Source organism: Lissotriton vulgaris, chromosome 2_1 (assembly GCF_964263255.1).
Source record: "Lissotriton vulgaris chromosome 2_1, aLisVul1.2, whole genome shotgun sequence".
Taxonomy (NCBI): Eukaryota; Metazoa; Chordata; class Amphibia; order Caudata; family Salamandridae; genus Lissotriton; species Lissotriton vulgaris.
Genome location: NC_141687.1, coordinates 1,556,915,592 through 1,556,943,387, shown reverse-complemented (window position 1 = coordinate 1,556,943,387; position 27,796 = coordinate 1,556,915,592). Strand labels below are relative to the sequence as shown.

The window sequence follows — 27,796 nt, the reverse complement described above, 5'->3', positions numbered from 1 at the left end:
TTTTTGCTCATTTCACAATCACATCACCTATGTTTCCTCAGCTTAGGTATCTCATTGTGCAGATGTAGTCTAGCATATCCAAGAGTACGCAGAAGGTGAGGACTGTATGCAGCAGTGCAATGTACATAACTCACCTCCTTTGACAATTACAGAAGCCTCAGAATATCCATGCCCCCTAAACAGTCCTAAATGTATATCATTATTATCATAGTGACTATGAAACTCTAGCAGTACATATTGTGAAACCTAAATGTCTTAAAGTAACGATTTTTTAACCGACAAACAAGCAAATTATTCTCCCAGATTGATGGTGAAAAGTAAAAAAAAAATTTAAAGAAGCAGACACCATTTTGTCCTCATCATAAATGTAAAAAGCATTACTTTTCTTTATGAACCATTTTCATGTCATAATTTAAAAACACAGCACAGCTCCTATGTACAAGTACAGCCTGTCAGTACTTAAATTTGCCAAGCACACATGGTGGCGTATTTACAAGGACCTTGCACCACGGTGAAATGACTTAAATTTACCAAGCACTCATGAGGGTGTATTTACAAGGACCTTGCACCACCTTTAAAGTCACTTTTAAAGTGGGGAAAATGACGTGAATGTGGCTCATAAGCCTTGTAAATATGCCCCCATGTTGACTATGAAACTCTTGCAGAACATATTGTGAAACCTAAATGACTTCAAGAAACAAGTTTTTAAACCGACAAACAAGCAAATTATTCTCCCATATTCATGGTGGGAAGTGAAATATTTATTTAAAGAAGCAGAAACCATTTTGTCCTTCTCATAAATGTAAAAAGCATTTCTTTTTTTTGAAAAACGATTTTCTGGTCATAATTTGAAAACACAGCACAGCTCCTATGTACAAGCACACCTTGTCAGTACTAATACTTCACATTATCTCCAATTACAGTTTGTCAAAGAAGCAAAATCTTTTTGTAAAACATAATGCAAACACTTGACACAAAACAACATTTTAAATGCATTTTCAGGTCATAATTTGAAAACACAGCACAGCTCCTATGTACAAGTACACCCTGTCAGTACTTAAATTTGCCAAGCACACATGGGGGCGTATTTACAAGGACCTTGCACCACGGTGAAATGACTTAAATTTGCCAAGCACTCATGAGGGTGTATTTACAAGGACCTTGCACCACCTTTAAAGTCACTTTTAAAGTAGGGAAAATGACGTGAATGTGGCTCATAAGCCTTGTAAATATGCCCCCATGTTGACTATGAAACTCTTGCAGAACATATTGTGAAACCTATATGACTTCAAGAAACGAGTTTTTAAACCGACAAACAAGCAAATTATTCTCCCATATTCATGGTGGGAAGTGAAATATTTATTTAAAGAAGCAGACACCATTTTGTCCTTCTCATAAATGTAAAAAGCATTTCTTTTTTTTAAAAAACGATTTTCTGGTCATAATTTGAAAACACAGCACAGCTCCTATGTACAAGCACACCTTGTCAGTACTAATACTTCACATTATCTCCAATTACAGTTTGTCAAAGAAGCAAAATCTTTTTGTAAAACATAATGCAAACACTTGACACAAAACAAAATTTTAAATGCATTTTCAGGTCATAATTTGAAAACACAGCACAGCTTCTATGTACAAGTACACCTTGTCAGTACTAATACTTCACATTATCTCCAATTACAATTTGTAAAAGAAGCAAAATCTTTTTGTAAAACATAATGCAAACACTTGACACAAAACAACATTTTAAATGCACAGCTGGCTTCCTTATTTTCTCCAAAAAGCATACTAGTCTCTTTCTAAATTAAAGGAATCTTTTCTCACCTTAGCACGATTTTTAAACACATCATGTAAGCAAATTAGTCTCCCAGATTCCTGGGAGAAGTGACTTAAAATTGTCTAGCACACATGGGGGCGTATTTACAAGGCACATGCACCAGGGGGAAATGACTTAAATTTGCCAAGGACTCATGAGGGCGTATTTACAAGGACCTTGCACCACCTTTAAAGTCACTTTTAACGTGGAGAAAATGACGTGAATGTGGCTCATAAGCCTTGTAAATATGCCCCCATGTTGACTATGAAACTCTTGTAGAACATATTGTGAAACCTAAATGACTTCAAGGAACAAGTTTTTAAACCAACAAACAAGCAAATTATTCTCCCATATTCATGGTGGGAAGTGAAATATTTATTTAAAGAAGCAGACACCATTTTGTCCTTCTCGTAAATGTAAAAAGCATTTCTTTTTTTTTAAAAACGATTTTCTGGTCATAATTTGAAAACAGCACAACTCCTATGTACAAGCACACCCTGTCAGTACTAATACTTCACATTATCTCTAATTATAATTTGTCAAAGAAGCAAAATCTTTTTGGAAAACATAATGAAAACACTTGACACAAAACAACATTTTAAATGCACAGCTGGCTTCCTTATTTTCTCCATAAACTATACTAGTCTCTATCTAAATTAAATGAATCTTTTCTCACCTTAGCAAATGCTTTTTGAATTTCAAAACAGTCTCAGAAACACACCAGTTTTTCTTTAGCAGAGCAAAGGGTATGCACTCCAGAGGCTGCAACCAACAAAGGCACAGAAATGCTGTTATTCATCACACATATCTCTCATGTCACCCAATCAAAACTCTTCCCTCACTTTTTTCAAATCAACACCCTTCCCCCCTCTGCCCTTTCTGCCTTTTTTCCATAGCAACTACCTCCTGACAGACCTCTCATGTTTACAAGTTCACACAACAATGTTTCAAATGAACTCTGAACTCTCAGTACACCTGCTAATCCACTGCAATGTTTCTTAAAATAATTTTTTCTTAACCATTCAAATTACATCTTTCAAAGAACACATCCATGCACCCTAACTTTCTGTTTTCATCAATGGAAATCCACCAATCACTGCTAGTGAATAATTAGCACTGAAACTCCACAGTTTTTTTTCTTTACAAACTCCTACTGTTTCAACTGCCATTTCATTCCCACACTTCATCTGACTGCAGCAGAACCTCCTCTCACCGTGTTTTCTGTCTGGATTATTGGACATAGCTACATCCACTGGGCTCACAGGTATGCTGATAACAGAAATTTACACAACCTCAATTTACAAAATGTGGAAATCAAATGGATTGGGCAGAGAGGATTGAGATCTCATCAATTGATATCATTGGTGAAAACCTTTTTGCATTTGCCAAACCCTGACCTCTTAATAGTGCACTGTGGAGGAAATGACCTAGGCACTTTGACTGGGATAGGTCTGGAAATGCTTTTAAAGGACACCTTTGAGCAATTGATGGCACTTTTTCCTAAAACTGCCTTGGTGTATTCAAATATATGCCAAAGACAGAAATGGAGGTGGTCCAATCAATTTTGTCCACAAATTGAGAAAGCGAGGAAGCATGTAAATAAGTCTGTTTCAGCTTACATGAGAGACCATGGAATGGGCTCCATCTACAACAATAACTTGCGTTACTACATGCAAGAGATCTACAGAGGAGATGGTGTACACTTCTCAGATGAGGGAAACAGAGTTTTCATACAAAATTTAAGACTGTGTATTGGTACCTACTTATAAGTACCTAGAACTTACACAGAACCCAAAAGCTCTTTTCAGAGCTACCTTAACTATGATTACTCTTTAAAAATTTTGAATGTACCTTTCTTCACTAATTTTCACTTATGTTTGCTTCCCGGTTCGCTACCCGGTTCGTGTACAGGCAGCTAACCGCGCAAAAAATTCAATTTTTTTTCCGACATATATGAGCCTCCTCAGCCACCCTTAGAAAACCTAGGGGGTCAGGATACGTCTCCCGTGCCCCCTTATACCCTATCCCAACATTCTTTATCCTCCATCTTGTGTCTAAATTCATCCGAAACACAAGATGGCGGACTCCCGTTACGCTGCCGGTTAGTTTCCCGGTCCGCGTACCGGGTAGCGCTTCTACCGCGAAACATCGAAACTTTTATTTTTTTATTTTTTGCCCCACGGGACCCTTTAATAGCCCCCACATCATTCCTAGGGGGTCAGGAGGGGTCTACCTTGCCCCCTTTCATTAATTTCCCCCTTCGTTTTTCTCCACCTCTTGTCTCTCGATCCTACCGAGAGACAAGATGGCGGCCGTTTCGGACTGTTTAGAATGTTGACAGACACCGGAGAGCCAATCAGCTTCACTTCGCGAAGTTCCGTTACGCGTCAGGTACGCGAACCGGGGCGCTAACCGGAGCGCTGTTACAGATATATATATTTTTTTGAACGTTAATTTATCAAAATCCACTGGAGCACATATATTGAGACATAGCAAAGGCACGTCGGGCAAACAATATCTACAATTTTGCCAAGTTTCGTGGAAATCCATTCAGCCGTTCGAGCTAAAAGTGAGTCCAACCGCCCAATGGAAAATTGCATGGGAAAAACGCATTTTGGGACCCCCCTTTTTTCTCGGCCCCCCCTTGACGAACCCCCCCCCAAAAATTTTCATGGGCTGCTCAGAAACAAAATGTTAAATTTTCCTGAAAATTTCAGCCAATTCCGTCCACAAACGCCAAAATTATTCAATATATATATATATATATATATATTGACTCCCGAAACGCGTCGATGGTATATTGCTTAAATAAATAAGCTTTTGATAAAACCCTGCTTGTGAGTGCCTGGATGTTTTCAGTGACGAAGACTGTTGAAACTGGGATCTCATCCTGAATATATATATATATATATATATATATATATATATATAGATATATATATCTATATATATATATATATATATATATATATTTTTTTTTTTTTTTTTTGATGCAAAGGCTCAGCTTTTAGAAAAGCACTCCACAACGTTTAAGGTTTCACCTCATTTATTGGCATTTCGAAGGTGGCTTCCAATCCGTCTTTTTAACTTGCTTGCCAACGCGTTTCTGAGCTGTCTGCTCCTTCGTCCTGGGCTCTGGCAGTTCGGAATAATTAACTGTTCACAGTCCTTGCTGCAGCTGTCTTTAGTAGTATCAGCTGTAGGCGTCACAGTAGCTTGGAATATTGGGACATGTAGTTCAGTGATTAAAACACCCACAGTGGGTTCCGTTTTGCCAAGATATTTTACAAGGTCACAGTGGTTGAATCCGGCACCATTGTGACATTTAAAGCACTTCAGTGTGCCCCGGTTTGTGATTCCACCTTCACAATTCTCACCAAACGCTGCGCCGTGTGTTAGACCCCTGGAAAGTCCTGGTCTGACGGCCCCTTTCTCCAGAGGCTCCCTCCTTCATTGTACCTGGGTGGTGCTTTTCCCACGACGAAGCTGTCGTGTTGAAATGTTTTTGATGCAAAGGCTCAGCTTTTAGAAAAGCACTCCACAACGTTTAAGGTTTCACCTCATTTATTGGCATTTCGAAGGTGGCTTCCAATCCGTCTTTTTAACTTGCTTGCCAACGCGTTTCTGAGCTGTCTGCTCCTTCGTCCTGGGCTCTGGCAGTTCGGAATAATTAACTGTTCACAGTCCTTAATCACTGAACTACATGTCCCAATATTCCAAGCTACTGTGACGCCTACAGCTGATACTACTAAAGACAGCTGCAGCAAGGACTGTGAACAGTTAATTATTCCGAACTGCCAGAGCCCAGGACGAAGGAGCAGACAGCTCAGAAACGCGTTGGCAAGCAAGTTAAAAAGACGGATTGGAAGCCACCTTCGAAATGCCAATAAATGAGGTGAAACCTTAAACGTTGTGGAGTGCTTTTCTAAAAGCTGAGCCTTTGCATCAAAAATATATATATATATATATATATATATATATATATATATATATATATATATATATATATATATATATATATATATATATATATAGATATATAATATATCCATCCATCCAAGAGCTGGATAGCTCGAAGCGCGTCATTCGTGTTTGTTTGCCCAAATAAACAACACTTACTTTACTGGATCGGTGTGGCCGCGCTTCGTTGGAGACGAGTGCAGCTGTTCGTTGGATAATATATATATATATATATATTATTCTGTTTGCAAAGGTTTATACATCTGTAGTCATCAATATTTATCTGGTAAGTTAGTTGTTGGATACACGTGTGCCCATTTTGCAGAACACAATTATTTTTATGCTTAGTAGAGGTTTTCCGGAAAAAAATGACCTACATTAAAAAAAAGTAATCTAGTTTATTGTCTCATGTTTTCACAAAGTCTTTACTTTTCTTCTGTGTGTGCATGGTGTTGATTATTTTCTGAAGAAAGTGCTATAAAATGCTTTAATTGTCGTTTTTAGGTGTCTGAACTGTCAGAGGAGAGGAGTAAAGAGCTTCATCTTCGAGCACAGAAAACCCTTGGACAGTACTTGCTAAAGAGGAAACTTGAGCAGAAGTCTGCAAACCGCAGAGATGCTTTGCTGGCCCAAGTCAGCACAGATATCCAAATGCTATACAGTATGTAGAATGTATTCTTTGTTTTTTTGTCTAGGGTTGGACGTTTGGTTCTACTGCACACTAAGCCCTCAGCAGAGTTCTTATCTTTGAAATATCTCATGTACAGGATGGTATTTTACACACTGTCACAGGACTAGACAGGATACAGCCTATCGTATGACAACACACTAGTAGGTACATGTTGCCACTTCAGACAACCCTTCAGTTCACAGGGTTCAAGCATCTAGAATTCACTGGTAGCCACCACCATTTGAGGGGCCATACTCCTTTGAATTTTGTTGCCATTTTGTCTTTTTTTAAAAAATATTAGTATGCATTTGCTTCCATTCTGCGCAAACATATCATGTAAAAAAAAACGGAGATTTGTGAGCACTCTGTATGTTGTTGGGAAGTTCAGAAAGGAATAAAAATAGAAGTCAAAGTCTTGACATAAATCTCAGTCTCCCAGACACAGCATTCCTCTAAAAGTAGCCTCTTTCCTGGGTATTATCAATAACCATAGCTCATTCTGACGTCATTTGGCGAACAGCTCTAGGAGAGGGCTGGAGTCCGATATCCGATGTGGAGAGAGCCTTGGCTCTTGTGCAGGCATCTCCCTAAATGTTGCAATTTGAGTCCTGTATAAGAGAGATCCTTTACTTTATAATCCAATTGAGAGAGCAGTGGCTGCTTCATTCTCCACCTTGCCTGTTCCACAGTGTGAATCTATGTTGGCAGGACAGCACACGTCGGAATATTATACGCTTAATGTATATTTGAGCTCACGGAAGTAGCTATGAGGTGTTAAGTGAGGAGCAATGTTGTTGCACAAGGCTTCATCTTTGTGAAGCAGGAGGGCTGGCTTGTTATAGGGGACTTGATGGTTCTGGATCACCAGCTTCTGCTACCTTCGAAGCTGTTGCCCCAGACCTCATCACCCTCCTCGGTACCCAAAAACTGTGTGCCTCCTTGGGTAACTAAATGATACTCCTGCCCTGACCACCCTGAGGAACATTATTACAGGTGATGGGGCCTGCCTTTTGCACAATGCACATTCCTTGATGTTGAGTTGCGAAGTGATAAGGTAGAGTACGTTGCTGGAATCTTGCTGAAATTACAGGATGCAAGTGATCTGCACTCTTAACCTGATAGAATGGGTTTATGACTTTGCAAACCACGCCTTAAATTGATTATAATTCATAACCTGTTAAAAAGTCTACAAATTTGGAGTGGGCGCCTCCATCTACATAAAGAGTTGTTCTGTATGAAAAAGTAGCTGATATTTAACTCTGTATGCCAAGAGACTACTTTACATTTGTCGTTCCTTTTAACAATCTCATTGTGGCGGATATGTGAGAAAAGTCAGCTTCAGTGCCTGGTATTTGTAGGAGTGGGTTAGGGAAATATAAATAGTTGTATAATGTGAATCATCTGTGGAATCCTCTCTGATAATTCATGCTGCATTTGGTAGAGGACGTCCTACTGCTTTCCAGTTGTTGCTTTCCAGCTTTGCCTCTAGATAGACAATCCAAAAGCGAAGATGAGATGGCAGAAAGGCTTTGCTTCTTGCTCCTTGGCTTTGAGTTCTATGAATACTTTTGGTGTCTAAATACCAGTATTGTTTGTGGCAGATGGTAGAGAAAACAGGGGATCTTTGGCCTAATGGCCAGGAAGCTGGTTTAGGACAAACAGCGGCTTATGGAATGAATTTACAAAAACACACAACTGTACATTTATTGGTTGATATTTGAAACTCTGCATTCTAATAGTAGACCCACCTTAGTGTTCACAAGTTTGCTGGTGGAGGGTACATGTCTGTATTTGCTGGTAATACAAGTATGTTCGTTTTTAAACGGGTGGCTACTGAATGTTGTCTTCCATCCAACATTATTGTTAGCACTTCCTACACAAACTGGAACTTTCTTCGAGCTCTTTAAAGTATGCCAAACAGGGAAATTAAACGTACTGTTTGGTGGCTTATACTATTTCCTTAATTCATTTTTGCTGAGGGAAGAGGTTTCAAAGCATAGAAATATAAGGTTTCTATATTTATGTTTTTCGAGTAGGTTTGGACAGTACAGTTTTTCAGATTATCGGACCTCATGGCATCCTGCATTTGGTAAGTCTTCCAGTGCTCATTGAGGATTTTGGAATCACTACATTTTAGACAATGTAGAAGGAAGAACAGTCGCTATGGCCTGACTTGGAGGTCTTGCTCCTGAAGGGATGGAGCTGCTAGTATTGGTTGTCTTATCCAAGCTCCATTTCATATTGCGTGTCAGCCAGAGGAATTTGATATATCAGTATAAATGCATTGGTTGAGGTTCTGTGAATGTGATCAGAGGCATTTTGATTTGCTTAGGCCTTCTTGGCTGAAGCACTGGGTTTTGCTTCACAGCTTGGCAAGGAAGGACTGCTCAGTCAACCAAAAGAGGTTAAATGGAGGCACTTTTGAAGTTCATGATGAAACCCGATAAAGCCATCTTCATAGGACATTCTGATGGTGTTTCAACTGTTAAAGGCTTTTATTAACCGATTTCCTCATGCACTGAATATTGTAGCTCATTATGCCTTCAATATTCTTGGCTAGGTTGATGGTTGTATTTGAATCTAAATATTTGTGTTGTGAATTACTTTACTCTGACATTTTCTTGTTAGCTGTAACATCAGCCTGGGAGGTAGGTGAGTGTCGGACGTTGTCAGAAGATGTACCTTACAAAGTATTTTCAGAGGACAAGCTACTTGAAGCCGCCTTTCCTTCCTAATCTGGTAACAAAGGCTATTTGACCCCATCTTTTAATAGCGGGTTTCCCTCTTTTCGTGCAACTCCTCAGGCAGAGGACTTCCTGTCTTTATATTTCCCTTTCTGATGAGTACAGGATACATATACGGCTCTTTGTTGCTCATGGAAGTGCTTCAGTGGATGTTTCATTCCAATAGAGACTTCTAGCTGCAGATTCCTTAACGTTAGAATTTCCCAGGTGTCAGACTGGATTTTTTTGATTTTTTATTTAGCAGTATTTATAAAGCGCAAACAGTCATCCCCAGGGGGATATCACAGTGCTATAGATGCCACATATTGTATTACTTACTATTCACAGGGAAGGACCAAAGGATAACAGCAGATTAATCAGGAAAGAGACAAGTTTTAAGCGTCTTTCTGGAGCTAAGGTAGTCAACAGTGCAGCGAAGATCCAAAGGTATTTAATTCCATTGGACTACTACAAGATAAGTGAAAGATCGGCTACCAGCTCTAACGTTCTTGATCTGTATGGTTTTGGCTTGATCTGTATGGTTTTGGCCAGGGCTAGGTTCATGGGTCTCAGATTTCTTGAAGAAGTATAACACTCCATTTTAGCATGAAAAATCAATGGACCAAAGTTATGTAGCTCCCTAAGCGCAAGACAAAGGAGTTTAGATTTTTCCATTTTTTGTATGGCAAGCCAGTGAAAGGTTTTTAGGCAACCGAGGCAGAACTATATTTGTCTTAATTGCATATGAGCTTTGCCGCCATATTTTGAAGCGCCTGTAAGTAGGTGAAAAGGTAGTCGCCATCGCTATATATAGGGTGTTACCATAGTCCAATCTGCTAATTACAAGAGTTTGGACTATGGTCCTACACATATTTACTGGGATCCCTTAGAAGAATTTTTAAAGTAGTCTAAGGAGGACCTAGAATTTGCCGCATGTGACAGTAATTTGATCCTGCCTGGTCAAGGACTCATTAATAAGAACACCCACAATTTTTGTGTCTTTGTTGGCGTAGGTGGTGGTTCCAGAGACACCGGCCACCATCTGGAAGCTTTTCCACGAGCAGTACTCCTGCTCGCCGGTAGGTGTCGTCGTTCACGCCAGAAGTGATGTCTGCAGCACCTATATAGGCACCACCCAGGTATGCTGATGTCAGTTCTTTTCTTTCCTCACCAGCTGATCTGGAGAAGAGCTACCCCTCAATCACTGTTTGAATGGAATTCTTCAAAGTTTTTTGTCGATTCTTTTGAGGTTTTTTTCCTCCCGGTGGGACAGTATATTATCCAGGAAAGCTGGCTTCAAACCCTGCTGAGCCTGTCACCGACCGATGACGGTGACAGATCAGCATCATGTTTGCCTGCAGTGCCTCGAGCGCGACCCGAAGTCATGCTACGACTACCGCACCATGAATCCTTAAGCCTTGCGGGAGCTGTGCCTCAAACTCATGGTGGCTCGGCGGGCGATGCCACAACACTCAAGGTCCCAGTCAAGGGGAAGGTCCTAAGGGCAATCGTGAAGTCCGATGTCATCGTCCCGCTCCAAATCCTCTGGACATTTGGGTATGTCTTGACACAAGAAGAGGAAGAGGTCTTCAACTTGTCCTTGTCAGTCGAACGACGAGACAAGGGAGTGTCATCATTCAAGGCTGCCTCGGTATTAGAGAGTAGAGCCTGCGCCTGGGCCGGCTCCGCGCCTCTCCGACTTTCTAAGAGCCGGAGCGACAACCGCCCAACTAAAAGAGTTTTATGAGGCCATGCACCTCATATCTGGGCATCCAAACTCCACTGGTGCACCTTTGGGCCTCATAGGGTTGGAAGGGGCTCCATCTGGTTCAGCGCTGGCAGCTCTGGTTCCATTCGGGCCCAAGAATCCGTTCCCGGATCCGGACCGGCGCCTGTCGTATCATCTGAGCCTTCCCTGGCGTCAGTTCCGATGCTGCTGGTCCTGCCCCCGCCGGTGGCACCATCCACATTCTGGTCCCCGACTCTAATACAGAGCCTGAAGCGAGTCGCTCAACGCCCTATCTGGTGCAGACAGGAGCCTTGCCTCCTAGATCAGAGCCTGAGCCTTATTCTTTTGCGTTAGGACTCAGGAAGGAGTGGGAGGGGTTGCTGGACCCTGAGGAATACCAGCCATACAAACAAAACCCTAACATGGACTGGTGTCAGAAGCTCTTGTGATTAGGATAATTGCCCACTGCCACTGCCCCGCCCCAGGGGATCCAAACGTCCTCACTCAACACCCAACCCTGGAAAGCTTGTAGGTCCAAGCCTTGACATCCCAAGGCACATTCCCTTCCGCTCCCCTGCATAGAAAGTCCAAGAGGCTGGGCTCTTATGGGGAAGAAGATGTTTTCTTCCGCCAGCCTGGCATTGCGGTCTTTTAACACTGCATGCCTTTTGGGCCATTAGTCTCAAGCTCTTTGAGATACAGTTGTGCAGATGCTGCCCACAGTGCTGTCGGAGACACCTGTCTCTTCAGAGACAAAGCGGATTCAGCGCTGGAGCGCTTCAAGGACAGTCAGGCTACGGCCAAGTCCTTGGGCCTTTCTATGGCCTCACATCACCCTCAATCCACATTTCGCTCCTTTTGTGGTTACGGAAGGGGCTTCCAACTGCACCAATACCCTCGCAGCCACACTGTGTGGTCATGGGCCCGGTGCCCACAGACCCTATGGGGGCAGCCAGCGGTCTGGTCAGTCCCCTCCCTCACCCCCCGCAGCTGCAGCCTCCAAACCCTCCTAATCTTCCTGCTTGCGAACATGGGCACCCAGTTGGTGGAAGGATTCGCTATCACCTGCCCCACTGTCAGTCCATAACACTGGACAGGTGGCTTTTGCAAACTGTCCGACGGGGCTTCAGTCTTCCCTTGGGGACAACCCTTCCCTCCATGCCACCATCTCAAGACCGGATGATGGAGGATCACCTGGGCTTCCTCTGCCGGAAAGTTACGGCTCTCTTGGCCAAGGTGCCATAGAGAGGGTGCCGATGCCAGCAGTGGGTTGTGGTTGTTATTCCCGCTACTTCCTGGTGCTCAAAAAGGTTGGAGCCCTTCGTCACATCCTAGACATATGGCCCATCAATTACTTTCTCAAGAAGGAGAAGTTCAAAATGCACTCATTAGCTCAAGCCCTATCTGCTCTGGACCCAGGAAACTGGATGGTAACGTTGGACTTGCAGCACGCATATTTCCCCATTCCCGTCTTGCCTGCCAACTGGCGTAACCTGTGGTTCATGGTAGGCCACAAGCATTTTCAGTTCATCGTGTTACCTTTTGGCCTTACCAGTGGCCTTTGATTGATTGTTACCCAAGGTGATGGCGGTGGTCGCAGCTCATCTGTAGAGATCAGGGGTGCCAGTCTTCCCCTACCACAATGACTGGCTGTTGAAGGCGGGCTCACGCCAGACCGTTGTCTCCCACCTCCAGACTACGGTAGACCGTCTGCACTCGCTGGGGTTCGCTATTAACATGCCGAAGTCACACCTGACTCCCACTCAGATGCTCCCTTTCATACGAGCTCTTCTGGACACAGTGCAGTTTCGGGCTTATCCTCCCGGGATATTCAGGCTACGATACTGATGTTTCAGCCTCTATTCTGCTTTTTCTGTGAGACAGACCTTTAGGCTGTTGGGACTCATAGCCTCCTACATCCTGTTTGTGACTCATGCCAGATGGCATATGCAGGCTCTGTAGTGGCACTAAAAGTTCCAGTGGGCGCAGCATCAGTGGAATCTCTCCAACATGGTCTAGATCTCAGAGAGAACTACACAGGACCTGCAGTGGTTTCTAACAGACCCCAACTGGGTCAGAGGCACACCCCTCTCCCTTCACCCACAAGACCACACAGTAGTGACAGATGCGACACTCCTGGGACTCCAGAGGACTCTGGTTTCCGGCGGAGTTCGGACTCCATGTCAACTTGCTGGAGCTCCAAGCAATTCTCTTGACGTTGAAAGCATTTCTTCCTTCAATCAAGGGAAAGCTGGTTCAAGTGTTCACGGACAACACCACCGCCATGTGGTATTGCAACAAACAAGGGGGGATGGAGTCCTGCACCCTTTTTTAAGAGGGCCTGCATCTCTGGATGTGGCAGGAACAGCAGGGTGGTTCATCGCCTGGTAGGTTCTCTGAACGCCAGGGGGGACGAACTCAGCCGTCGATGCCTAGCGGATCACGAATGGCGTCTCCATCTGCAGGTGGTGCAAGGTCTCTTTCAGCAGTGGGGAGAGCCTTGGTTAGATCTGTTCACCTCCATTGAGAACGTGCAATGTCAGCAGTTTTGCACGCTGGAGTTTCCAAAGCGGCACTCACACAGCATTGCTTTTCATCTCGTAGTGGAGCTCGGACTTGGTACGCCTTTGTGCCAATACCACTCCTGTCCAGAGTGCTCAAGAATATCAGGAGTGACCGGGCACAAGTCATTTTTGTGGCTCCAGACTCGGCATGGAGAGTCTGGTATCCTGAGCTTCTCCAACTGAGCATCGATCCTCAGATCAGCCTGCCCCTTCCGGAGGATCTTCCGTTAGAACAGCGGGGAAGGGTCCTCCACCCGAACCTGTCAACTCTACCCCTTCCTGCGTGGAAATTGAGCAGCAGCAGTTGACAGCATTCGACCTTCCTCCCGTATTTTGTAATGTTATTTTGGCAGCCAGGCGTCCCTCTATCAAGATGGTCTATGCCTGCCGGTGGCATAAATTCTGTAAAATATTGTATAGAAAGATCTATTGATCCTCTTTCTGCTTCCCTCTCTCAAGTCCTTCTCTTTAGTTTGACCCCTGCCCAGCAGGGCTCTGCTTTAGACACTCTCAAAGGGTACCTTTCGGGCCCGTCTGCCTTCTTGAGGCTGCCAGACCAACACTCTTTATTTAAATCCCCAATTGTAAATAGATTTCTCAAGGGGCTTGTACATGTGTTTCTACCTGACTCTTTAATCATACCTTATTGGGACCTTAATTCTGTTCTCACCTTTACTGATGTGTGCTCCATTCGAACCTCTGCACAACGTCCCCCTCTGGCTGCTTACTATCAAAACAGCCTTTCTAGTGACAATAACTTCTGCCAGGAGGGTGAGCGAATTGCAGGCTCTGTCATTCAAGCCTCCTCACCTGACCCTCTTCCCTGATAGGTTGGTGCTATGCACTAGGGCCGCTTTCTTTTCGAAAGTGGTTACACCATTTTACGTGGGGCAGTCGGTCACCTTGCCCACTTTCTCGGCTCCTCCGCATCCCTCTAAAGAAGAGGAGCAACTCCACTGACTAGACCAAAAAAAGAGCATTGCCGTTCTACCTTGACCATGTGAACAACCAACTCTTTGTGGAGTACGATGGATCAAAGAAAGGTTGTGCGGTCCAGAAGAGGACTTTCTCACGATGGATTGTCCTCTGCATCAAAATTTGCTACGCTCTGGCCAAGAAACAGCCTCCTGAAGCCTTAAGGGCTCATTCCACCAGAGCTAAGGCTGCAACCACGGTGTTGCGACTTGTCAGGCAGCAACTTGGGAATCCCTGCACACGATTACCAAACACTATTGCCTGGACAGTCAATTCTGCTGGGATGGCCTATTTACCAGCACTATCCTGCGGGACTACCTGGTCTAAACTTGCCTGTAGTCCCTCCTCTGGGGATGGTATTGCTTGAGTATCTATTCAAAGTTAAGGAATCTGCAGCTAGATGTGTCTATCAGGTGGACTGGTTACTTGCCTTCAGTAACGCCTTATCTGGTAGAGACATGATCTAGAGCAGATTCCTTAACGACCCACCCATCCTCCAAGCATTGTGGACAGGTTTTTTAGGTTAGGGCTGGTCACTTTCAGGGCCCCAGTTGTTCAGAAAAACACCAATGTCAGTGCATTTCGTGGCTCCGTGCTCCTGGCGTGTAAAGTAGTGAAAAGTAACTGACATCAGCGCGCCGAGGTGGCGGCGGAGACTATGACGATTATGTCAGTCTGAGCCGACAGACGCCACCTACCGGCGCGGAAGGGTTTCGCTTGAAGAAAAATTTTCTGGTTCCAGTATGACGCCAGGGAAATTCAAAAGTATGGAATCTGCGGCTAGATCATGTCTCTACCGGATAAGGTGTTACCGAAGGTAAGTAACTTGTCTTGTATTTATAGGTACTTATTGAGCCTCTTGTGCTACTTTTAGCCTCCTTTAAGCGATTTGAAAGAAAGACTGAGACTGAGTCAGGAGAGTGTAGTTAAATGGTTGTGGGTCCCGTTAAGATATTATGTTATGTTGGTCAAATGGTTGGACTGAACAACTATGCTAGGAGTTTGAACACATTTCATATGCCTTACCTGAGCCTAACATACTCAGATTGAGGTAGTTGGGTAGTCCATGGCTCTGGACTACCCACCGCCTCAGTGGCTGCTGCTCGCCGATTAGAGTTTATCTTACACAAAGAAAAAGACTTCCTACACCACCTCATTCAGTAAAACGCAGATCACCGGAGACTTCCATCTCGACAGGCAAAACACAGATCTGCCATCCTGACTGAGCAATAGTCAAGAACTTCCTCCACCAAACAAAATCATCATTAATATAGACAGTGAGGTCTGGCCAGGACGCTAAACATGGCCGGTGATGTTCCCTGAGCTCCTTTACCAATCCAATGCCATGTTCCCACTGACATGTTTTATTGTCGCCATTGGGCTGGCCCCCAGAGGAACAGAGTTACACCGTTTACTCCGAGGCCACAAGGTTATCTCTTGGCTTGACTTTTTTCTCCTACTCGTATCGGAGTCCCACAAGGAGTGGGATGCCCACATAGGGATGCCCAAATACATTTCTTTTTTTAAATATCTTCTTTATTGGCATTTATGACATTTAATACAATACAAACCATGCATTTTCTCAACATCAACAATATATGCATATACCAAACATCGGAGACATTTGACATCATCTATGATAGTCCTCAGGGTTAAGTAAACAGTAGACCAACCTCAAGGATTAATTCCCAGTAAATTCCCTCTCCTTAAGAAGCAGCAGCCTCTTATCTGTCGATCTTGATGTCAAGATCTTGTTGTGTCAAGATATCTTACGGGGAGTAGTTGTGTCCACTGCCCGTGCGTCATTCTCGCACATTTATGCCCTTTATGAGTTGGTATGTGTGCAAATCAGATCAAAGAGAAGAAAAAAGAAACACCAACTTTAAGGCATCTGGGAATCAATAGATACCTATCTAAACTTAACTGCAACTAAAACTGCCAGGGATCCACTGCCTATAAAGTAAATCATTGCATTTTCTTTTCTGCTTTTTGGGGGTTAGTTCCCCCTGGAGGACCGGGGGACTCCAGGGGGAGGAGGAGAGGAGGGGAGGCCTTCAAGGGGTTGTGGGGGGCGCCGGGCACAGGGGGGTGAGAGAAATCTATGAATGTCGGTCAGTCTTGTTACGGGTATCCTAAGCCCTCAGTATTTCTGCCCATGGTCCTGCTGAGGATTTACGCCTTTTCGTGACCTTGTCTTCCCAGATCAAAGCTCTCTCCTCTGCTCTAGCCCAGCAGTCAACATCTTTCTCCAAGTCCGCTATTAGTGGGCATTTCGCCGCCTTCCATCGTAGGGCTATTCTCCGCTTAGCCTGCAGGAAGGCTAGATCTACAAATCTGTGCCCCATTCATTTGGATTTCGGCCTCGGGAACAGTCCCAGTAAGCATACTTCCGGACAACATGGTATATCGCGGGCCAGGGCCCCATTCACTCTCTCTACTTCTGTGGCCCACAATTGCTGTAGTTCCGGGCAGGACTACATCATGTGATCGAAATTGGCATCTAGCCTTCGATACCTGGCACAAGTCAGGTCATCTCTCTTGTATATTACATTCAATTGATTAGGTGTAAGGTATGTTCTATGCAATATATTAAATTGTATGAGCTTAAAGGCTGAATTCCTTGACACCTCCTCAGGATCTTCTTCCATTCTCTCTCCAATAGCTGCCTACCCAGCGAGCCCTCCCATTTCTCCTGTATGCAGGGCAGATGATTCTGTGACATCTCCTTTATTGCCCGGTAGAGCCATTTCACCGAATATCCTGCAGACCCCAGCGTCACCATTGCGTGGAGGGCCCAGTGGATGGCCGGTTCTCCTGTGTCTTTGCCCCTTAATTCAGCCAGCGCCCCCCCTTATTTTATGGTAGTTTAAAAACTGTCCCAGGGGTAAATCATGGTACTCTAACAAATAATCAAGTGTAAGCAGCTCACCATCCTGGTAACAATCCCCAACAGTTAAGATCCCTGCCTCTTCCCTGCCCCGTAGCTGGTTCTGTGTGAAGGGAAGGGCCATTCCCATCTGCGCAATTCCCGTAAGGGTAGATTTGGTGCATATAGCAACACACCCAGAGCCCTTTTGGTGCATCTGTCCCAACACGCCACCGCCACCCCGAGAAGTACACCCATATTTTTGATCTTTGGCAGGGATTAAGCAGTCTGGCAAGCAGGGTTCCCCGGGAGGCCTGAGCCGGCAGCGTCAACGTCTCCAGCCCCCTTCCATCTAGCCATCCAGCCAACTACTGAAGCTGTGCCGCTAAATAATAGGCCCCAAGATCTGGGGCTTCCAGCCCTCCTCCCGCCAAGGGCATTCGTAGCGTCTTCAAAGAGGCCCTGTTGCGCCGAACGTCCCACATTAAATCCCTCAGTAGTGAATCCAGGATCTTAAACCAACTCCTCGGGATCACCACTGAGGCGTTAACAAAAGAATATAAAAGTCTTGGTAACACCACCATCTTAGAAAGCGCCAGTCTTGCCAGCACTGGTAGCTTGAGGGAGCGCCAGAAAGCTACATTTGACCACAGGGATCTCAGGGCTCCCCCCAGGTTTCCCTCCGTCAGATCTGTTTGCCGATGATATACCTGCATTCCCAGGTATTGAAAGGAGCACCTGGTCCACTCTAAGTCTACAGGGAGGTCTAGCTGTCTGCTAAGATCTGGCCTCAGTGGGAAATCCATGTTTTTGGGGGTATTTACACGCAGTCCCGACAACTCCGCAAACTCCTCAAGGATAATCATCACTATGGGGATCCCGCGAGAGCCGTTACGTAAATAAACCAAGATGTCATTTGCATATAGCGAGACTATATGCTCAGTCCCTTCCAACCCTATTCTCGCTCTCCTGCCTAAGATGCTGTACCAGCGGCTCCATGCCAACGTGTGGGGGTAAGCCCGTTTTGGTCTGTGTGGACCAGTCTCTGCATTTGTGGCAATAGTCGATCTACTCGAGCTCGGCGGAGAAGGGTAGGTCTATCAGCGCGGACACAGGAGGAACGAGCCTCAACCTTGGACTCGCCCTGATGTCTATTCCCGCCGACCCCTCATGTGGCATGTAGCCCTCAACCTTTAGGCATAGGAGCACCCACAGAGGTAAACATAAGACATACATGACACTAGCATGTTTGACACTACACATATACACGGTCCTGATGAATCGCTGGTGAATAGACCCATAGCGTGAAACATGTCGACCTTCATCACCTTTAGCCTCATCTAGGGTCACCTGACCTAACTTGTTGACTCATAGTGAGCCTAACCCCTCTTTTTAACTGCAGCCAGGGGACCGCCAGAATAAATTGAATTCAGGTACCCCTTGCTACATTTTAATACCCCACACATCATCACACCTAGCCCGGTCCACACACCCCCACCTCACCAAAAGGCAGTTGGAAAAAGATCTCCGCCAAAGAGCCCCTCTTTGAGGTGAGCCCGTCGGGGATTGCACCGCCTCCCCGACGAGGAGCAACTGCCGATGATGAAGCATGACATCCTTCGGGGTGTGTGAGGCCTTTATATCCAACAAAATGGATGCCCCAGGATGTTACTCTAACATCTGTGGTCATGCCAGCTAAACACTCCCCCCATTTCCCATAGGAACAGTACAGCGACCTCTTTTGTTTCAATAGTCGATCCGCAAGCACCTTGCTGAGTATTTTAAAATCAAGGTTCAACATCAACAGTGGCCTAAAATATGTCATGCTCGCTGCTTCCTTCTTGGTTTTTGGCAAAGGGATCGCCAGCGCCTCCCTAACTGATGGCGGAAGATGACCTTCCCTGAACGCCACCGCGTACATCTGCGCCAGTCCCGGAGCCAAGCTGTTGGCAATATAGAATTCAGCCGGAAGGCCGTCCGGCCCTGGTATTTTCCCCCGTGCCATTTCTTTGATGGCAGATCTGATTTCTTGTAGGGCAACTGGCAACTTAACAATTTCCCTAGAAGCCTGGTCCAGACCTCGCAAACCTATTCCATCCAGGTACCCAGTCAGCCTTTAACTCTCTACTTCCGCCAGTTTCCCATATAATATATATATATATATATATATATATATATATATATATATATATATATATATATATATATATATATATATATATATATATAATATATATCTCTAAACGTGTTGTTGATTCCTTTCGGGGAGTAGATCACCTGTCCATTAGGATCCAGGATGCCAGGAATTGGGGTTCCCCTGCCCTCTGCCCTAATCGATTCAATTTCGTCTTTATTTGATCATAATCAATCATAAAAGACACATAAAAACAGTACAATCTCATATAAAAAACATAAGATCACACACAAAAATATTTTAAAAGAACGTATCATTTAAAATCCCAAGACAATTTAAAACAGGGGTAGTATAAGAAGGAGAGTTCATAATCGAGGGATATTAGGGCAAAGTTGCAGAGGAAGTTAAAATAGACATAATTAGTTAAAAAAAAATTTGGTGGGGACTCAAGAGAACCCACAAAAAGCCCATTCAGGTTACGTGCTGCCTCGCTGGTTCTTTCCTCTAAGGACCCATGTCCAGCTCAAGAACTTAGCCATGGCAATAACTATGACTTCAGTGGTTTCGGTTTTAAGGATACGCAGAGCTATTTGGTAAGATCTTGTACCAAGCAATCTACAAACCGGCTTGAGCCATTTCTGACGAGGGCCCCCTATAAACAGGGCGCACGAACAGGACATGCATTATTTTTTCATCCTCTGTTAAACAGGTATCACATTTTGTGTCCCGATCTTCCCCCCACTTGTTGGTGAAGGATTTTATGGGGAGTGTTCCCACTCTAAATTGGTGGAAAAGTTTCCTATCACCAGGACATGTGATAATGTCCCAATAGGCCTTCAACTTGTACTCACACTTAAAATCTAAAAAAAGGGATGTCAGGGAACCACAAGAAAACATGATGACCGGGACTTTACAAAGACCTTGTCCCTTTAAATGGCTTTCAAGTCTTTTTTTGACAGGAAAGCATTCCCTTCTGAGTCCACCCACAGGTGAATAAGGCCCAGATCTAATAGCAGTGCCTTAATCTTTAATAACCAAGATATTCGGTTTGACTTATCAGCTTCTTTAATAGACTTGATGGCTCTTGCATAATGTGCAAGCTCTGGGGTAGTCCAAAGTCTTCGCCAATAGGCAAGTGGTCTGAAACCAGCTGCCTCCTCAAAGGGTGTACATCCTATGTTTAGAAATGGGGGCCTAAGAGGCGAAGATTGGGGAAGGCCAGTCAGTGCACTCAAGAACTTATTCTGGGCTAAGACCAAAGGAGCTAAATTTTCGAACCCCCAGAGTTCCGCCCCATAAATTATAGCAGCTCTAACCTTCCCTTGGTAAATAGTTAGCGCCGGTCCCACTGGTTTAGTTTGAGACAGCCGGAATTCTTTTAAAAGGGCACCTGCTAACTGATTATGCCTTAGTACTAATAGATCTAACTGTGGCTTCCAGTTCAAAGGTTTGCCCAAAGTAACGCCCACATAAGTGAAGGAGTCAGTTTGTTCCAGGGGCACATTATTCATTTCCACTTTAGCTTTCACAACTTTGTTTATGCAAGACCATGAACTTCGTCTTATCGACATTGACTACTAATTCATGGTCATTGCAGAACAAAGTGAATCGATCGAGGGCTCATTGCAAACCAGATTGAGTTTTGGACAAAATTAAAGTATCGTCTGCAAACATTAATAGCGGAATCCGGGATCCTGCAAGAGTAGGTGCGTCCGTGGAATAATCATTGTAATATGAGATAACATTATTTATGAACATTGAGAAATGGGTAGGGGCCAAAACACACCCCTGCCTTACTCCCTTGCTCACGGGGAAGCGGTCTGCTAGCTCACCTTGCTGGGGCCCCAGCGTACTTGGGCATATGTTGATTCATGTAGTTTTACTATGAAAGATAAAATCTCAGTAGGCATCCCAGCTTCCCTCAGGGTTTCCCACATCTTAGGGCGGGGTACTAGATCAAAAGCAGATTTAAGATCTACGAATGCTGCATAAAGTGTCCCCCCTGCTAAGACCACAGTGTTCCAGTAAATCATCATGAATCTAAAAACTTGATCGATAGTTCTAACATGGGAATGAAATCCTGCTTGAAAGGTTGATAGTATATCGTTCTCATCTATCCACCTGTTTACCCTGCCTAGCACTAATCTCACCACAATTTCTTGAAGAGTATCTATAAGGCTTTTGGACCTAGATGGACAGGCATGATCCCCCTTTTTATAGATGGGGATTATTTCAGCCCCACACCATGATTCTGGAATGGGGGTCAAGCCATTTACAAGGATTTGGATATATTTTAGCCAGTTCACCCGATCTGACTTGTATATATCCGCCGGAATACAATCCGGTCCCGGGCTCTGCCTGCAGCCACTCCATCAACAGCTCTCTCAATTTCCCCTAGCGTAAATAATAGGGCTAAGCCCGTCTCTAGGCAGGGCTGATGGCCAGGACTTGTTCTGGGCACTGAAAATTGGGCCTGATAGTGTGCGACCCGCACTTCTGGGGGAACGTTATTAGTAGGGGCCGGACTAGCACTACCATTGCCCCATTTAATTAAGTGCCAAAACCGACACCAATTTTTCCTATTAGTTGCCTCAAGGAGATCCTTCCATCTATTTTCATCAAACGCCTTCTTTGGCCTCATTTGAGTGGCCTTGTAAACTCCCTAAGTTCCCTTATCTCCATCATAGATCCAGCCCTTATTGCTTGTGACAATTGTCTAAAGGCAATCCTACACTCCCCATCATACCATTCAGCCGCTTTATGGGTGGGGGGAACAGTTTATCTTTTTATATTCTTGACGAAGTAGCTTTTAAGCTAATAAACAGGGACTCGTGTACTTCGGTAAGGGTTGTCAGAGTAGCCTCACTGAAGTCAATATGAGAAGACTACAAGAGACTCTTCGAGAGTGGACCATATCTGTGTCATGGAACCCTCATTCTCAGATACCTGTGCCCATTTTAGTCTACGGGTGTCATGAGACATAACAACATCTGCTGTAACAAACTCTGTGCCACCCCTCCCCAATGGGTGTTCCTTGACCTCTAGAGTCAGCGACAGTGGGTTATGGTCACTCTCTGGTCTGTTTACAACCTCCATATCCTTTAGTCTAGACCACATCTAGGTTGATAAGAAAGTAGTCAATCCTACCGCTACTTCTCCCATTGTTGAAAGTAGGATTACCTTTACTGTCCGATTTTGTTCGCCCATTGACAGCCAGAAGCCCGCCCCCAATATCAAGCTTTTAAGTTGTAATACTGCCTCGGACCATTTATTGATTGGGGGGAGCATTAAAGTAGGGACACCCCAGCTCATATCCTCATCACTGGTAAGGCTAGCATCTTCTAGACCCAGAGGCTCAAACGTACAATTAAAATCCCCCGCGATAACCCAATTACTTGTCCCTTCCAGTGACTTAATAAAGTAATCTAGGCTAGAGATGGTCGGAGATGCTTTCCCTCCTGACATGCCTCTAGCATAGACATTGACAAGTATAAAACCAGGACTATGTTCAAAACTTATTTTTAGGACCTGGATATCTGTGTTATCAATACCAAGTTCTTCAACCTGGAGGCCCGCCTGCTGTCTTACCCAAACTATCAGTCCTCCCGATGGGCGCCCCTAGGGGTTTGCATTAATGGGTTTACCAAAGGCCAGATAACCTGGACGAAAGACTACTCCGGGACCAAGTCTCCTGAAAGGCGATAATATTGTAAATCTCGATGAAAATAGACCAATCAGTTGGGGGGCGCTAGAGGGCGCACGAGCTGAATGGCTGCACTTTAGTGTAGCTCCGGCCGCCTGGCATTCCTATCCTGCTTTAATCCTTTAAATCTGCGTCCACCCGCCTGAAACACGACTGGGGGGAAGACATACCACTGCTGCACACTCTGTCCGTGTTTGGTGATCCTACGACCTGCGGTGGCGGAGTTAGAGCGAGGTGAATCTGGAGCGGCGGAGGCCCCGGGCTGGGTCCTCGCTGGCGGCGGCACTGGAGCTCACGCGACGCCCCGGACTGACACGTGGCGTGTAGGCCGCGAAGCGCCACGCGCGCCAACTTCACAGGAGCCCGTACTCCTTGGCCCCAACAGAGGATTGCTGCCTACCCGGGTGGATTACTATACTGGCTACCAACCCTGTGGCGCATTTTGAACTGAGACGAGCATCGCTCGATTACTGAACGTCGGGTCTCGACCGCTTCTGGGCGCCACCTGCTCGCGGAACCCCTAAAAGTGCGGCTCGGACCTGCGGTAAGCTCACTGCTGTCCCGGCATGGGGAAGCCGGACACCCGGCAGCCCAAGCTGCAATTTGAACCAGCAACGCAAAAGAAAGGGACTAAGCAGACGGGGGAGAGCACTCAACCGCGGAGCCCGGCAGCGGAGGTGGCCCCCATGGTCCCCGAGATCGCCACGATGCTACAAGAGATGCGACAGGAGTTTGCCACAGTGGTGGACAAGATGGACAGGCTCTCCGCTCGAATGGACGGTATCGTCCAAAAAATAGATATACACGAAGAGCGGTTAACGGAGGCCGAGCGCCGGATATCTGAAACCGAAGATACCACGACATCACATGCAACAAGGCTCTCTCGCATGGACAATGTGCTAAGGGTGATAGCCGCCAAGAACGAAGTATTGGAGGCAAGGAGCAGGCGGAACAACGTACGAATCACGGGTGTTCCGGAATCCACAAACACGGGGCGGATGGAGCTCTATATTGAACGACTATTAATGGCCACGGTGGGGGAAGAGGCCCTCTCCAAACAGTTTATAGTGGAGCGTGCCCATCGCTCCCTTGGACCCCAACCTCAGCCGGGCGCCCCGCCTAGGCCCATTATTGCACGGCTGCTAAATTATCGTGACCGGGATGCGGCGTTGAAAGCGGCCAGAGCGAACCAGAATCTTGCCTATGAGGGAGTGTCCTTTTCCATCTACCCGGACTTTACCCCGGTAGTCCAGGAACAACGCAGAAAATTTCTGGCTGTAAAGAGGAAACTGAGAGGGCTGAATATTGACTATGCTTTACTTTATCCCGCCAAGCTGCGAGTGACCCACCAGGGCACGCAACACTTCTTCTTGAATCCGCAACAGGTCGAAGACTACATTAAAACGCTGCCTAAACGAGACAGGAGGGCTGCTCAGGCGGAAGGCGGACACGACTCTGGAGCGGAATGAATGGGATTTGTGACTCTCCGCATCTTATAGTTGATCTCAAATACTCCCTTGGATTAAAGCACTTGCGATTACCCCCCAGGTGACTACGGCTGGGTGGACCCGCAGGTCCAGTTGCATGCCAGGCCCCCACCCCCCCATGCTCTCTCCCTCGCCTGGACAGAGACGGTAAGAATGGAGGTGACTGCGGAGAGGAGAGGTGGGGGTGGACGACGGTGCACCTCTGGAACCCCGAGCGGGTGTACCCCACAGGACTTGCTAAATGCACTTTTGATGTTGTGTTGTTGTGGGCTTGTTAAGGGAGGGGGGTGGGCACCGGGTACTGGCGAGTTGGAGGCGCTTCAGTGGGAGGGGGGAGAGGGATGTTCTACAGGTGGTACGCTTGTGATTGACTGGACTGTGAGTCTCACTTTCAACGAGTTGGGCCTGTGCCCCCGGATACTTGTGTTATTGCAGACTGCTCCTTTCCTTGTGTTTTTGTGTAAAGGAGGGGTGGGATTGTCGGTGGAATGGCCTGCCGAACACTGGGGCATGCTTGTTGAACTATATAATTTGCGACTTATTGAGTTAGACACCTGGGTTTGTACTGAGTTTAAGGTTTGGTTTTGTTGTCTGGCATGTGCACTTCTGACTCGACCATCTGCCTACTGCGGGGTGGGATGGTACATTGGTATTGCTTTGGAGGGGGGGACCGTAGACCGCTCAGTGTGGTCGACCAGGCTGTTATATGACGTGAATATTGATGGCTGTAGGGAACGTCAGTTCATATCGATTTTACTGTTATGTGGTAGACTCTCAGGATGGGGGACACTTGTCTGAATGTTCTTACTTGGAATGTGCGGGGGTTGGGGGACCATCGGAAGAGGAGGCACATTTTGGGCTACTTGGATCGACATAATGTACATATAGCCTTTCTACAGGAAACACACTTTGCACCTCACAGGACGCACGCCTTTGGTAATAGATGGGCTTCATGTACTGCGTTCTCGTCGTATTCCTCCTATGCCCGAGGTACTGTGATATTGGTGAAGAAAGCTACTCCCTTTCATATGGCTGGCTCAAAGGCGGATACACAGGGGAGATATTGTCTGGTGTGGGGTAGATTGGGGCGTGTGACAGTGACCCTTGCATGTTGTTATGGGCCTAATGTGGATGACCCGCAATATTTTGAAACGCTTTGGGCTGCGATATTGGAAACTGGGTCGCAACACATAATATGGGGGGGGGGATTTCAATGTTGCTGTTAACCCGACCCTAGACCGCTCACACCAAGCTCCGCACCACTACACGAAAGGGCGAGAGGTACTGCGCGCCATTGTAGAAGAGAACCACCTTGTAGATGCCTGGCGCGCACACTGCGGGCCGACGAGGGAAGGTACGCATTTTACGGCACAGGCTAAATCCTGGGCTAGGCTTGATTACTTTTTTCTGACCACCCACCTCTATGCCTCACTGACTTGTGCACGACACCTCCCCAGAACATATTCTGATCATGCCCCAGTACATATTGCCCTGCGAGGGGCAGAGTTAGGCCCCCCTGTTACAGCGTGGCGCATGCAGGCTGCGATGCTTTTAGATGAGGAGTTTAAGGAGGCGCTTCGTGAGGAATGCTTGGATTTCTTTAAAAGAAATAAGGGCTCTGTGAAAGATGTCGAGACTATCTGGGATGCATTTAAGGTCACACTGCGTGGTTTCTGTATTGCAAAGGGCTCTGGGGTGCTTAAAGCTATCCTGAATCGATTGAAGGCTTTGGAGGCCAGGCTGGGGCGGGCGGAAGAGGCCCTCCGCACACGCCCTACTAGCGACACGCTTGCGGAGATTAGAGACTTGATTTCTGAATATTCGGATGAGGCTGCGCGCGAGGCGAAGTTTAGGCCTAAGTATTGGGTGGCGCGGAAATACGGGGAAGGTGAGAGGCCCGGGAAGGCGTTGGCCGCTACAGTTAGGCTTATGCGGACGCCTACTGTCATTCTAGAATTGGAAACTGCCGAGGGGCTTCTGCTCCGGGACTCCACGCAGATACTTAATGAATTTGTCAACCATTATAGTACTTTATACACCTCCAAGGGGGCGGGCGGGCCGTCTCTAGACGACTACCTCACAGACGTGGCGCTTGGGTGGCTGAGTGACTCTCAGAGGGCCTTTTTGAGTGCCCCGTTTGAAATTGATGAGGTCAGAGAGGCGATCATGAGTATGCAGTCAGGTAAGGCCACGGGACTCGATGGCATCCCTGTCGAATTTTACAAAACATACATAGAATTCATGGCCCCGGTACTACGGGAGGTGTACGAGGATGCTCTGGAAGTGGGTCATCTCCCTGCATCCATGAGGACTGCGCTGATCATCTCACTACTTAAGCCGGGGAAGTCTGCTTCGCACTGTGACTCATACAGGCCCCTCTCGTTGCTAACGTGCGATGTAAAGATACTGGCTAAACTTATTGCCACACGAATTAGTCTATTGCTGCCAAACCTTATCCTTCCAGATCAAGCGGGCTTCGTCCCGGGAAGAGCTACGTCCCACAACCTACGCACCTTCTTCTCAGTGTATGACTCCGTACATGAGGACTTGCCCATGGCGGCCATCTTTTTAGATGCCACCAAGGCGTTCGACTCACTGGAGTGGGATTATGTCTTTAAGGTGTTGAGTCGCATGGGGTTTCCGGCCATCTTCATTGCCTGGATAAAGCTATTGTATACACGCCCCACAGCCAGGGTCCTTATTAATGGGCAGCTCTCTCCGGCATTCGAGGTCTCCAGAGGGACCAGGCAGGGGTGCCCCCTGTCCCCCCTCCTTTTTGCCATCGCCACGGAACCCCTAGCTGCTAAACTGCGACAGCACTACAAGGACAGCGCGCTTAGGTGCTGCCAGAGACAAATCCTCATATCCATGTACGCAGACGACATCACACTGTATGTTCGACATCCACGTGATAACCTACACCCATTGCTTAGGGAATTCATTCGGTTCGGGGCCCTCGCAGGAGTGCAGATAAACTGGGCCAAATCTTGTATCTTCCCCCTCACTGCCTCCACGCATGCATTCCCACTGGAATACCCGCTTACTTGGACTGAGGGTGACTTTAAGTACCTAGGTATTCACGTCGAGAAGGATAGGGAGGCACTCATGAGGGCAAACTATGGTACGGCCATCAGCAAGATCGGCGACCAGGTTTCGCGGTGGATAACGC

The 27,796-nt window shown here is 46.1% G+C and overlaps 1 protein-coding gene across 2 annotated transcripts in view; it reads left to right on the top strand.

Moving 5' to 3' along the window:
* Positions 1-27,796, top strand: part of IQCB1 (IQ motif containing B1) — a 308,848-nt gene that overhangs the window by 254,661 nt on the left and 26,391 nt on the right. For both annotated transcript variants that reach the window (XM_086958877.1, XM_086958879.1), the window contains exon 13: positions 6,281-6,437. In XM_086958877.1, coding sequence (XP_086815003.1) covers positions 6,281-6,437 — 157 coding nt within the window. The remainder of the gene's footprint in view (positions 1-6,280; positions 6,438-27,796) is intronic.